The sequence below is a fragment of the Mandrillus leucophaeus genome, unplaced genomic scaffold, assembly GCF_000951045.1.
Source record: "Mandrillus leucophaeus isolate KB7577 unplaced genomic scaffold, Mleu.le_1.0 Scaffold35, whole genome shotgun sequence".
NCBI classification, from domain to species: Eukaryota; Metazoa; Chordata; class Mammalia; order Primates; family Cercopithecidae; genus Mandrillus; species Mandrillus leucophaeus.
In genome coordinates this window covers 1,960,800-1,975,140 of record NW_012103698.1, presented here as the reverse complement: position 1 = coordinate 1,975,140, position 14,341 = coordinate 1,960,800, and the positions used below count along the sequence as shown (strand labels likewise).

The 14,341-nt window shown below is 40.1% G+C and overlaps 1 protein-coding gene across 1 annotated transcript in view; it reads left to right on the top strand.

The window, feature by feature from the left end:
• The window catches only part of MGA (MGA, MAX dimerization protein), a 104,950-nt gene that overhangs the window by 65,282 nt on the left and 25,327 nt on the right, over positions 1 to 14,341 (top strand). Inside the window, exons 12-15 of the mRNA XM_011989336.1 lie at positions 4,682 to 4,754; positions 6,340 to 6,857; positions 10,236 to 10,386; positions 12,697 to 13,323. Of these exons, the coding sequence (XP_011844726.1) occupies positions 4,682 to 4,754; positions 6,340 to 6,857; positions 10,236 to 10,386; positions 12,697 to 13,323 (1,369 nt within the window). The remainder of the gene's footprint in view (positions 1 to 4,681; positions 4,755 to 6,339; positions 6,858 to 10,235; positions 10,387 to 12,696; positions 13,324 to 14,341) is intronic.

Here is a 14,341-nt window from a genome sequence, read left to right as displayed (position 1 = left end):
GGGTTTCACCATGTTAGCCAGGCTGGTCTCGATCTCCTGAACTCATGATCCGCCCGCCTTGGCCTCCCAAAGTGCGGGGATTACAGGCGTGAGCCACCGTGCCTGGCCTGAGATGGAGTTTTGCTCTTGTTGCCCAGGCTGGCGTGCAATGGTACGGTCTAGGCTCAGTGCAACCTCTGCCTCCCAGGTACAAGCAATTCTCCTCCCTCAGCCTCCCGGGTAGCTGGAAATACAGGTGCCTGCCACCACATCCAGCTATTTTTTTGTATTTTTAGTAGAGACAGGGTTCCACTATGTTGTCCAGGCTGGTCTTGAACTCCTGACCTCAGATGATCCACCCGTCTCAGCCTCCCAAAGTGCTGGGATTACAGGCGTGAGCCACTGCACCCGGCCACATTTGCCCCCAGCACTTTGGGAGGCCGAGGTGGGCTGATCGAGACTAGCCTGGCCAACATGATGAAACCCCATCCCTAGAAAAAATGCAAAAAATTAGCTGGGCGTGGTGTTGGGCGCCTGTAATCCCAGCTATTTGGGAGGCTGAGGCAGTAGAATCACTTGAACACAGGAGACCGAGGTTGCACTGAGCTGAGGCCACATTGCACTCCAGCCTGGGCAACAAGAGCAAAACTTCATCTCAAAGGAAAAGAAAGAAAAATGTAATTATGCACTGGTTATGAAGAAAGTTAACTCAATAATAGGGAATAGTTTTCAAATATGCAGCCTGTACCAACAAAATCCTATATGATTTATGCAGTCGTTCAAGCAAACACAAGAAAATTGGTTCAATTTCTATGAATTATCAAGAGGAAAGGAAAACATGCCCTTCTATCTCAAATAAATCAATCAGGTTTGAATGACAGCTTTTTTGGATATAATAAAGACATACATGCACACAATAAAGACAAAATGTGTCTTCCCATTCAGAAACACTTCCTCTTTTAGTCCATTATATACTTTGCATTATCTTGTGTAGTAAGTCTTTGCTGCAAATGATAATATTAAAAGTAAATCCCTCCTCGTTTAGTGTCCTAAGAAGCCAATAGTTGCAGCAATTTGAGCATTAAATAATATTCCAGTGCTGTTACCAGGCAAGTAAACGCTGAGGCTGTAAAAAGAAGAAACTATGTTATAAGTCATGTATTTGTGATTATTTTGCAGAGATAAAGAGAATAATGTTATCCTTAAGTGGAGAGCAAAATACAAAGGACATCCAACCAATTTTCTCTCCTGCATTTTTCATTCCGTGGAAAATTAAGGATGAAAGACATTCTTAAGGGCAACATTAATGCCAGTTCTTCTTAAAAACTCCTGTATTTTAAAACAAAATAAGGATGACAGTAATTTAAAAATGTAAATCATATGTAATTTAGAACCTATAAACAGTATTTAAAATTATTAACACATTATTAATGACCACTTTAATTATAAATTCTAATTTCAGATCTCATGATAAATAAAAACTTTGTTACCTATATTAAAAAATTACGTAGTTAAGCTAGTAGAATAAACATCTATGTATGTATGCAGAGAAATTTTTAATGACCTTTTTAGTATATTTTAAAATAATTTCTCTCATAATTATTTTAAACATTTTAATAAAAACTCTTTAAACTCAATGAGGTAGAAGGAAAGACAGAAAAAGCATCATGTTTTTAAAGTAGTTAATATACTAGTTTTACTTTGTTACTTCATTTTGGATAAAAAAAACTTCTGTTTTCCCAGCTTTCAGGAGGTAGATCTGGCTTTTAGGGACTTTTAGGGACTCCCTAGTCTCCAGTTTAAAATACCCATGAATTAATTTTTAAGAAGGACAAACTTTTATGAATAAAGACAGAAGAAGTTAGTTTTTCAAAGTAAAGTTATTCATAGTAAATAATCCTAATTATACACTATGACATTTGATCCCAGTACTAACTGAAACTTGGTTAATAAGATCATTTTCTCAATTTTAAGAAATGGAATTAGGCATCTCTTTAACATGTGGGGAAGCAGGACATTTGAGAAGTAATAACACCAATGAGAGTTTTTTGTGTAACTGCAACTGGGCAATTATACATTCTCCCATTTGATCCTGCTACTGTTCACCATGTGTCAGGTAGTGTGCCAGTGTGCTGTGCAGTTACATGTACTACCTTATTTAACCATATGAGGTTGGTGGTATTATCCCCATTGCACACATGAGGCAATAAAGGCCTAAGTTATATTGCTAGCAAGCAGTGGAGCCAGGATTTAAGACTAAGTATACTTGACACCAAAGGTGTCGTTTTTTTTTTTTTTTTTTTTTTAAAAAGAAAAAGCCCCCAAAATCCATTTTGTTATCCTGTTTTTGAGGCAGAGTCTTGCTGTGTCCCCCAGGCTGGAGTGCTGTAGCCCAGCCTCAGCTCACTGCAAGCTCCGCCTCCCGGTTCACACCATTCTCCTGCCTCAGCCTCCTGAGTAGCTGTGACTACAGGCGCCCGCCCCCACGCCCGGCTAATTTTTTGTATTTTTAGTAGAGACAGGGTTTCACCGTGTTAGCCAGGATGGTCTCTATCTCCTGACCTCGTGATCCGCCCACCTTGGCCTCCCAAAGTGCTGGGATTACAGGCGTGAACCACTGTGCCTGGCCTGTTATCCTTATTATACCCTGTGGCACCCGAAAGACTCAGTCTGTCATTTATTTGAGCCACGTAATGCTATCTAGATGGTTATATCCTCTGCTAATGCAAGAGCTGATAAATTTTTAGATAACCAAGTGAATACTTACTCATTGTGAGGTGGGAGGTATTTTAGTCCTTCATTTAAATTTGCTGTTTATCTTCTGTGGCCTGTCTAGGGAGACATTTTACATATATGTAAAATGCTTAGGTCAGCATGTGCCTGGTACATTTTAAATACCCTGTAAACACTAGCTTTCATTATTATCTGCCCAGAACAAAATCTGCTATTAATACGTTAACTACATAGATTAAATGGAAACTGCCATTATCCTACATCTCTTGCCTCCTTGGTAACAGTGTTCTGGGTCAAAGGATGGTGTCTGATCCAAGATGAACCATTCAGACTCCTTTCCTAGGATTTTAAAAATTGGAACTAAGGGCTGCTCTGTCTATGGAGTAACCATTTTTTTATTCCTCTCCTTTTTTTTTTCTTTTTAAAGATGGAGTCTCGCTCAGCTGCCCAGGCTAGAGTGCAACCACTGTCTCTGGGGTTCAAGCGATTCTCCCGTCTCAGCCTCCCGAGTAGCTAGCATTACAGGCGGACGCCACCATGCCCGGCTAATTTTTATATTTTAGTAGAGACAGAATTTTACCATGTTGACCAAGCTGGTCTTGAACTCCTGACCTCGGGTGATCCGCCTACCTTGGCCTCCCAAAGTGCTAGGATTACAGGCGTGAGCCGCCATGTCCAGCCTATTCCTCTACTTTCTTAATTTGCTTTCACTTAAAAAAATTGGAACTAAGGAAAGAGGGCAGTCTCTCCTGATTAGTGAAAGTGGAATGATAAAAGAGTCTAGGTGGCAATCTTTCCAACCCATGGAGGAAGCTGGTATGAGAAACTTGAGGCACACATTCACAGATAATTTAAAGAATAACTTCTGATTCCAGTTACCCTTGTAGTTAGGCTATACCTCTCCCTTTCCATGGTTCAGCTGATGACTGGGGCTCCACCTTCACTTGTACTGCCACCTCAACGTCAGTGGTGACTACCCAGAAAACCACTAAAGGTATAAATCAGCAGTTTTCTTTTAAACAGCAATTTGTTAATAATGACAAAAACAAAAAAATTTAAATGTACATATCTTTTTGACCCTAAATTTTAAGTGTACATAGCATGAGGGCACAAAGATATGTGCGTGTATGTGTGTTTACTCAAACATACACATATATATGACTGTTCAGTGCACTATTGTCCTCACTAATGAGAAATTGGAGGCAGAATGCCTGTTAATAGAGGATTTGGTAAATTAAAAAGTATTATTCTTTCTGATCCTGGAGTAATTTTTTAAAATTCTGGTTTTATTTGTTTATCTGTAATTATTAGGGTGTGCATCCTTCCACATTGGCAAATTTTCTTTCTTTCTTTTTTTTTTTTTGAGATAGGGCCTCACTGTGTCACCCAGGCTGAAGTGCAGTGGCGCAGTCTCGGCTCACTGCAACCTTCACCTCCCTGGCTCAAGCGATCCTTCCGTCTCAGCCTCCCAACTAACTGGGACTATAGGTGTGTGCCACCATTTGTGGCTAAGCTTTTGTATTTTTTGTATAGATGGAGTTTTGCCATGTTGGCCAGGCTGGTTTTGAACTCCTAGGCTCAAGTGATCTGCCCACCTTGGCCTCTCAGAATGCTGGGATTACAGGCATGAGCCACCGAGACTGGCCTCAATTGGTGAATTTTCTGAATAGCTGCAGTTTGTTTTGTTTAACAGCAAATAAATATGTTTCCCTCTGTACTATAAAGTACAATGTGAATTATTTTCTTGATGACTCAGTTACTATCAGGGACATTAGGGAACAAAGCTACGTGTTTTTGCCCAGGGTTTTATATGATAGTAGTGTAGCTGTGGATGTGGATTGAAGCTGTTGACATTTTAATCATTCTAATGATTTAAACTTCCATGAGAGATTTAATGCTTTTGTCCAAGTTTCTGTGGGTATTGAATATATGTTAAGTTAAAGTATTTCTGTGTTACTGTCTCCTTCAGGAACCTGACTGTGAACAGCAGCCCTTAAAACAACTCACCTGTGACTTGGAGGATGATTCTGATAAATTACAAGGTCAGAATGAACACTAGATCTTAACATTTGGTAGAAATTATTCAGATCTAGATTATATTAATAATGGGAGAAAACCCAAACCATCAATTCAGAATATGTCTGCTTACCCTGTTTGAAACTTATGCCAAAAACAAGGACAATAAGTAAAAGGTTTTTTTCCCATTATTTGGTCTGTTAACACTCCTGCTCTCAAAAATAAAAGAAAATTCGTTCATGTTGATATAGCATGTTGTTGCAAGAGACATTTAGGATGAGGTCAGTGAATTTTTTTTTTAACTTCTTTCCAAACCTCAGCAATATTGGCATCATTAGCTATTGGTCCTCCATCACTGCCACCTCTGGGGAAATCTAGAAGGAGAAAGGAAGGGAATATTACTGTGATTTACTAGTCGAGGCTACTATCAGAATTACTTTGATGAGAGGTAGTGGACAGGGAGTTAACAATTTGTTTTTGGTTATGCTTCCTGAGACTTCTGACACTTAAGCAGCAGGGCTTCCTAACTTCTTAAAAAATGTCATGGTACATACAAATAATTATAATGTTTCTATAGCACATTGAGGTAAGTGGAGGAGGCTGCTAGGGTGGAGGGAACCTGCCTGAAAGTGTGAGCACCCGGAGAGGATTGTGGGGGCCCTTAACATACCAGTACACTCACTGGGAAGCTGTACTAAGGAAATCCAGGAGTCTAGTGAAATACGTATCTAGTCAACATGTTGCCATGGATAGAATACTTTGGGGAGTTGAGTGGTCTGCATACAATGTAGAAATGGAGCAATCGTATCTAGAAGCACAGAATTAATTCAGAAGTATTTGCAGTAGAAATTAGAGGTAGAGTGCACTTAAAATCGGAATACTACAGCTGGGTGCAGTGGCTCACGCTGTAATCCCAGCACTTTGGGAGGCTGAGGCTGGCAGATCACGAGGTCAAGAGATCCAAGACCATCCTGGCCAACATGGTGAAACCCCGTATCTACTAAAAATAAAAAACTAGCTGGGCGTGGTGGCGCACTCCTGTAGTCCCAGCTACTTGGGAGACTGAGGCAGGAGAATCACTTGAACCTGGGAGGCAGAGGTTGCAGTGAGCCGAGATCACGCCACTGTACTCCAACCTGATGACAGAGCTAGACTTCGTCTCCCAAAAAAAAAAAAGAAAAATCAGAATACTATTTTTCCTGCTGTTCTTTAGGATTGACTCTAATCTTTACATGTTTCAAAGCATCTTGTAAGTAGCTTCACTTTGCCTATATGGATAGCAAAATAGTAACCTATACCAGTGAAGCTTAACCTTGGTTATAGGTCATGGTTTCTTTGCAAGCTAACTCTACTGTAATAATTGTGGCATTTAGAGCAGTGTTAAGGGAGCTCCCTGTTAGAGCCCAGTCACCAGGATAATGAGGACTATTATAGTCTTTTTCTCTGGAACTTTTTCTTCCTGGAAAACTCCCAAATTGTGAAAGTTAATACATGTTAAATTACTACTGTGAAAGAACATGAGAATGTGGCAGTTTTTTTCAGAGTTCCATACAAAATGCTGGGATGCAGAAATCTTTCAACTTTTTATTTATTATTATTATTTTCCATCAGAAAAGAGCTGGAAGTCTCCCTGCAATGAAGGGGAATCCTCTTCTACTTCTTATATGCATCAGAGGTCACCTGGTGGTCCCACCAAACTGATTGAGATCATCTCAGACTGCAACTGGGAGGAGGATCGGAACAAGATTTTGAGCATCTTATCCCAGCACATCAATAGCAACATGCCACAATCACTTAAGGTGGGCAGCTTCATCATTGAGTTGGCTTCTCAGCGAAAGAGCCGGGGTGAGAAGAACCCTCCTGTTTATTCTTCTCGTGTGAAAATCTCTATGCCATCATGTCAAGACCAAGATGATATGGCTGAGAAATCTGGATCAGAGACTCCTGATGGTCCATTGTCCCCTGGGAAAATGGAGGATATCTCTCCTGTGCAGACAGATGCCCTGGATTCAGTGAGGGAGAGATTACATGGAGGCAAAGGTCTGCCTTTTTATGCAGGGCTTTCTCCTGCAGGGAAGCTTGTGGCCTATAAACGTAAACCCAGTTCAAGTACATCTGGGCTTATCCAGGTGAGAATTATCTTTAATCTGGGTATAGCACCTTTTTATACCTAGGTAGCATCATGATTTTTCAGAGCCCTTTATGGTCCTGATATCCTTTATCTTTACATTTCCTGGGAACTGGGTGACAAAATTATTATCTCTTTTTGTAATAGGCCTAGTTTAGATGCATACCTAGAGTGAATTTTTGTCACATTTATGAACAGAAATGTAGAGCCTTGTATTAGTTTATAATTTTCTTTCTAATCTTCCCAGAAAGTTACTCTTCATAAACTTTATTGCCTGCGGGCTCTAGTGATACTTTGACAATAAAGCAAGGATAATCAGGGATTCAGTCTAGCTCTTGGAATTTATTATTAGTAGATAGGTTTCAAAACAAAACCATGGTTAGAATGGTTAGGTGTAAGTGGAAGATGAAATTGACTTAAAGATAGGCAATGTATGTTTAGAAACTTGGGGAAATTTTTCATTTTTAAAATTTTATTTATTATTTATTTAGCGCAATCTTGGCTCACAGCAACCTCTGCCTCCTGGGTTCAAGCGATTCTTTGTGCCTCAGCCTCCCAAGTAGCTGGGATTACAGGCATGTGACACCACACCTGGCTAATTTTGTGTGTGTGTGCGTGGTTTTTTTTTTTTTGTTTCTTGGTTTTTTTTTTTAAGTAGAGACAGGGTTTCGCCATGTTGTGCAAGCTGATCTCGAACTTCTGAGCTCTGGTGATCCACCCACCTTGACCTCCCAAAGTGCTAGGATTACAGGTGTGAGCCACCATGCCCAGCTGAAAATTTTAATTTAGTAAGGTGTTATTTAAGTACAAGAGTAAAAATTGAGCCATATTTACTTAATTATATATTTTCTTTATTTGATTCATAGGGGTTTTGTCAGTGTAATCGTTGTAGGACAAATATCTCTATCCTTGATATTTAGTAATTCACGCAGGTTATATTAGTAAAATTATACTGGCATATAGAAAATTTGAAACGAGATGTTCTGAATTAATGTCATAGTCAAAAAGGTTTTTCTAGCTGAGCACGGTTGCTCACACCTGTAATCCCAGCACTTTGGGAGGCCGAGGTGGTAGATCACCTGAGGTCAGAAGTTTGAGACTAGCCTGGCTGACATGGCGAAACCCCATTTCTACTAAAAATAAAAAAGCTCAGCATGGTGGCGCGGGCCTGTAATCCCAGCTTCTCGGGAGGCTGAGGCAGGAGAATCATTTGAACCTGGGAGGTGGAGATTGCAGTGAGCTGAGATTGTGCCACTGTACTGCAGCCTGGGCAACAGAGGGAGACTGTCTCCAAAAAAAAAAAAAAACACAAAACAAACAAACAAAAAAAACATATTAAAGTAGCAAATGTGTGGAAGTGCCTGATATTATTGCGACTTGACTTTCATTAGATTGGCTGCTTCTAAGTCACTAAGGACTTCTCCATTAATAATATGATTGATCTAGGCTGGGTGTGCTGGCTCACGCCTGTAATCCCAGCACTTTGGGAGGTGAATGCAGGTGGATCGTGAGGTCAGGAGTTCAAGACCAGCCTGACCAACATGGTGAAACCCCATCTCTACTAAAAATAGAAAAATCAGCCAGGCATGGTGGTGCACGCCTGTAATCCCAGCTACTCAACAGGCTGAGGCAGGAGAATCGCTTGAATCTGGGTAGCGGAGGTTGCCATGAACTGAGATTGTGCCTCTGCACTCCAGCTTGGGCAACAGAGCGAGACTCCATCTCAAAAAAGAAAAAATTGTAAGATTGATCTACTTAATTTAAAAACTTTTTATTGCAGTTTACTATTGTGCATGCTATGTAAATACTTCTGTTGATATTTCTTACACTCTTGATGAGGAGAACAGTATTTTCTCTACCTTATTTATTGATTGACACTTTGAAAACAAAGGTTTGGCTGATATAATTTCTAGTGAGACCAGGCTCCCTAAAATACAAGCATGGAAATTTTTTGTTCTCTTCTACCCAGGACTCACAAAGCCACCATAGAATGTGTCTATATAGGCAGTCAGGCAACTGTAAGATAAACTTTGGGGAAGCTACAGAGTAGGCTTCAGCACAGTCCCAAGGGAGCCGGGAGGGTATCTGACCTGTTTCCATATAGCCTAAAAAGTTACAGTAAAGTTTACTTTCAGGGGGAATGATCACATTCTTTGTACCAAACTCAAGGCAGAGATATTCTTGATCTCTGTGGGAATAATCATAATTTTACCAAAGTAGCAAAGAGTAATTTTGTGTCTCTGAAGATGGAGTTGCTTGCTGTAGCTAGTCTCCTCACCAATTCCCTGTTAGAGAGTAGATTCTACCTCACTCCGTCTCCCCCAACCCCCAGCTTTTAAATGGTGAAAAGGCGATGTAGAAAAGGTTATCTTCTCTAGAGTTGCCTGGCAATATGACCTAGAGAACATGGGTAGAGACTTGGGAAGTTCCTGTTTTCTTTCTTTAAAAAAAAAAAAAAAAGAAGAAATCAACCCCCACAAAAAACAACTGTGCTGGTACCCGTGATGGGCAGTCCAATCAACTCAGGCAGCAGAGGGAATCTTTACTTCATTTGTTAGTTCACTTTCTTCTGACCGTTTAGTTAATTATATCTAGGATTAGAATGAGTTTCTACCAACATTCATTTTGAACCCATGTTTTATCCAACAGATGAAAATAGTATTTTCAAAACTAAGCTTTTTGAAAATTAACAACTGTGAGGTAATTGTGGCTTAGATTATTGCAACAATGATTTGTTCTATAACTTAAAGTAGATTTCACTTATATTTTTCAAATATGAAGGATGCTTGAAAGGACCCTTGTGTGAGAGCTTCATTATGCCTCTCTGGTCTTATCAGAGAGATTCTGTGGGACACAGTTACTCATTTTTGCCGATGAGGTTAATAGCTTAACAAGAATGGCTTATTTATGAGGAAAACAATTGGATAATTCTAGTTGTTTAGATTTGATGATAACTTTCACATACCTAGGATGCAGAAATGATGAGTTTCTGATTCTCTGTTTTCAAACTACAACATGAAGGCGATGAGATTAGTTCAGAATATCAGATGACAGCATTTTTCTATCTCCTGATTACTCAGATTATTCTCAATGGAAAAAGTCTACTTCTTCTTCCCTTTTAAATCTGAAAAATAGACTTATAAAAACTTGTAAAAATGAAGCCCCTGTCAAGGGAGAGGAGTTAGCAAGAGAATTTTATCTTTACAGAATTTCTCTTTGCCACTTGTTTCAGGTTAATGGTAAGAGTTACCCGCAGGCTAAGTTGCTATTGGGACAGATGGGGGCATTGCATCCAGCCAATAGGCTAGCTGCTTATATCACAGGCAGGTTGCGACCCTCAGTCCTGGACCTCTCAACCCTCAGTACTGTCATCTCCAAGGTAGCATCCAATGCCAAGGTGGCTGCATCCAGGAAACCACGTACCCTGTTGCCTTCAACATCCAATTCCAAAATGGCATCCTCCTCTGGCACTGCAACAAATCGCCCTGGGAAGAATCTGAAGGCGTTTGTCCCAGCAAAACGGCCAATTGGTAAGTTAGGGTGTATGTATAGTTTGGAAAGGCCTATGACTTTGTGGTGGGACAGTAGGTAACAGGTATGGAGGTTGTAAAAGTTAGAGAAATATGTAATTTGGCATTATTCTTATTCTTGATGTCTGTCTTGCCCGGACTTTTTTGATTGATTGGGGTTAACTTCTAATAACCTGCAATATTAGATGAATTGAATTGTTTTATAGTTTTCTTTGTTTTAAATTTTTATTTTATATTTTAATAATACTGACCTGAAGGCAAGTTTTACGGTTATTTTTAAGGTTTTTACTGGTTTTTATTAATGTAGAAAAGACAGGATTTTAATTTTGTTTCTAAAAAGGGAAGGTATTTAAAAATACTTTACCATTTTACTAAATTATTTACTAAAATATTTTACTAAATTAAAAGTAGTTAACTATTTTCCTATGAGTACTGGTGTTTTTGGCATCTTGCTGAACTCTTCCTGGTGCTGTGTAAATGCTTCTGTTGGTATTTCTTAAACTTACGAAACCAAGGAGCTAGCAAAAGCTAGTGGGGTAAGTAGTATAGGCTTAAAGTGGAAAGCTCCTATAAATACAGTTTTGGAAATGTTGATTTATTCCATTCATCTCGGTTCTATGAATGAAAATCTCTCTTTTCCTTAACATTTAAATGCTGAAGTCTATAATAAATTACCTTATTGAAGTATTGGTGTTTTAGCATTGAGAGTATCTGTAGTTGGTTTATGGAATTTCTCTTTTTGTTGTTTCAAATCTATTAGGAATGTTAAGTAAGAATGTCAGTTGAAATCTCTGGCTGAATGGCTAGAGTTGTGTGAAGATAGAAGATATTTATTGTTTGCCTTAAAAGAACCTATTTTGGCCGGGTGCGGTGGCTCACGCCTGTAGTCCCAGCAATTTTGGGAGGCCGAGGCGGGCGGATCACGAGGTCAAGAGATCGAGACCATCCTGGCCAACATGGTGAAACCCCATCTCTACTAAAAATACAAAAATTAGCCGGGAGTGGTGGCACACGCCTGTAGTCCCAGCTACTCGAGAGACTGGGGCAGGAGAATCACTTTAACCTGGGAGGCAGAGGTTATAGTGATCCAAAATCGTGCCACTGCACTCCAACCTGGCGACAGAGTGAGACTCCATCTCAAAAAAAAAAAAAAGAACCGATTTTACCTTTTATTAAAGCAGCTTCAGGTGTGATTAAGGGGGAAAAAAAAGCAATCCTATCCTGATCTCTTTTGAGAAACGTCTTTATATATTTTAGGAATATGTAATACATAAGCATCGCATAATAGCACAACTGTAAAGAGGTGAGAGTGCTCAGACAGGAGGAAATGGTAGAAATAAGTTTTTACATTAGAAATCGGGGGAAACAAACCCTCTCATTCTCTTTTATCTGTTTTAGGTGATGAAGTTTTTGCTACTGTATTGTCTTTTTAGTATCCTGACAGGTTGAATATATTGCATAGTCAAAAGAATTTTAGTAGGAACACTCTATTTAATTTTTTAATTTTTCTTTCAAGACAGAGTCTTGCTCTGTCTCCCAGGCTAGAGTGCAGTGGCACTATCTCATTTCACTGCAACATCCACCTCCTGGGTTCAAACCATTCTCCTGCCTCAGCCTTCTGAGTAGCTGGGATTACAGGCATGCGCCACTATGCCCAGGTAATTTTTGTATTTTTAGTAGAGTTGGGGTTTCACCATGTTGGCCAGGCTGGTTTCGAACTCCTGACCTCATGATCTGCCCGCCTCGGCCTCCTGAAGTGCTGGGATTACACGTGTGAGTCACTGTGTCCGGCCTGGAACACTCCATTAGAACTGAGATTTGTTTTTGGTCAAGGCAAACGTTTGATTTCTGAGAGCAGAAATTAGCTCAGATGCTGGGTGTGGTGGCTCACGCCTGTAATCCCAGCACTTTGGGAGGCCCGAGGCAGGCGGATCACCTGAGGTCGGGAGTTCAAGACCAGCCTGACCAGCATGGAGAAACGCTATCTCTACTAAAAATACAAAAATTAGCCAGGTGTGGTGGCGCATGCCTGTAATCCCAGCTACTCAGGAAGGCTGAGGCAGGAGAATTGCTTGAACCCGGAGACAGAGGTTGCAGTGAGCCGAGATCATGCCGTTGTACTCAGCCTGGGCAACCAGAAAGAAACTCCATCTTAAAAAAGAAAAAAAAGAAATTGGCACAAATAATACAGGTAGGTAGTACCTGTAAGAAATTGACCCAGTGGTGCACAATAAATGTCGGTAAGCACAGTCACTGAGAGGATAAAATATGAGAACTGAAGATTTTTGACCTGCAAATTTCTATTTGCAGCGGCTCGACCCTCTCCTGGTGGTGTGTTCACACAGTTTGTGATGAGTAAAGTTGGAGCCTTGCAGCAGAAGATACCTGGAGTTAGCACACCCCAAACCCTGGCAGGGACACAGAAGTTCAGTATCAGACCTTCTCCAGTAATGGTCGTCACACCTGTGGTTTCTTCTGAGCCAGTTCAGGTGTGCAGCCCTGTGACTGCTGCTGTCACTACTACCACCCCTCAAGTGTTTTTAGAAAATGTTACTGCTGTGACACCTATGACTGCTATTTCTGACGTGGAAACTAAAGAAACTACTTATTCTTCTGGTGCCACCACTACAGGGGTTGTTGAGGTCTCTGAAACTAATACCAGCACCCCTGTAACATCTACCCAGTCTACAGCCACTGTGAACCTTACCAAAACCACTGGGATAACTACCCCTGTGGCTTCGGTTGCTTTTCCTAAGTCTTTGGTAGCATCTCCTCCAACCATAACTCTTCCTGTTGCTTCCACTGCCTCCACCTCCTTAGTCGTGGTGACTACAGCTGCATCTTCCTCCATGGTGACCACACCAACTTCATCTCTGGGCTCTGTTCCTATTATACTCTCAGGAATTAATGGGAGTCCACCAGTGAGCCAGAGACCAGGTAAGGCTTAGATGTTACTAGCTGCTTTATTACTGTACACCTATTTATATAACTTTGTGGTTGTGACAGGATTATAAGTATATCAGGATAACAATATAGGTGTTTCTATTGTAACATGATACACGTATTCCTGAAAACCTCTGCATGCTGCAAAACTGAACACTTAAATTAATAGAGCTCATGGTTAATACGGGATTGGGGTAAATCACTGAAAATATATGCAGTTTTGTAAGCAGAATATTAATAAAAACAATAACTGATAACCTTGAGAGAGAACTTGAACAGTCTTAACTGATAGTTTAGTGGAACTGGAGATTGTGACTCAAAATACTCAAAAACATTAGAATGGAAGTGGAGTGGTGGCTGAAGGATACTAAAGTAATGCAGGTAAGACTGGAGCTCTGAGCCACTAAGATGGGCATGGGAGGAAACCTGACCTGTGTGCTGAGAGCTAGGGGTGCACATCTTTGAGGAGGGAGCCCCAAATGCAGATGGTCCTTTTGTGGGGTGCAGGGGTGCTGCTTTTTAATTAGAGACAGATGAGCAGACTTCATCTCCTTTTGTCTAGTAAAAATCACTAATGAATCAGGATCTATTTAATTCCTGGACATGAACTGATTGAAATAGAAACAAGGAGGCATATTTGTTTAGGGCTCTAATATTTTTATAAACTTTTTAGTTAAAGTATTTCTTTTATTGGCTTAGGTTGAATGAATTTGAAATAGGAATATCCTATGCTTTGTGTAGTTTTTATATCTAGATGCAACTAGCTAAAGTAAATGGTTCTTTTAATCCACTCATAGAGGAATTAATATGGAAAAGAGCAAGAAACTTTGCAGAATTTGAGGGGAAATAGTTACCCAACAGCAATTCTGTCTGGGTTATTGATGTTTTTCTCTTAAATATTTTTGCATTTAGTGATATGGTCTAAATTCCTCTCTGTCTTTTATGGAAGAAGAGATTGGGAGTTAGTTTGTAAGTTGAAGTTCTGTTGAAGGGAAAAGTGAATCTCTTATAT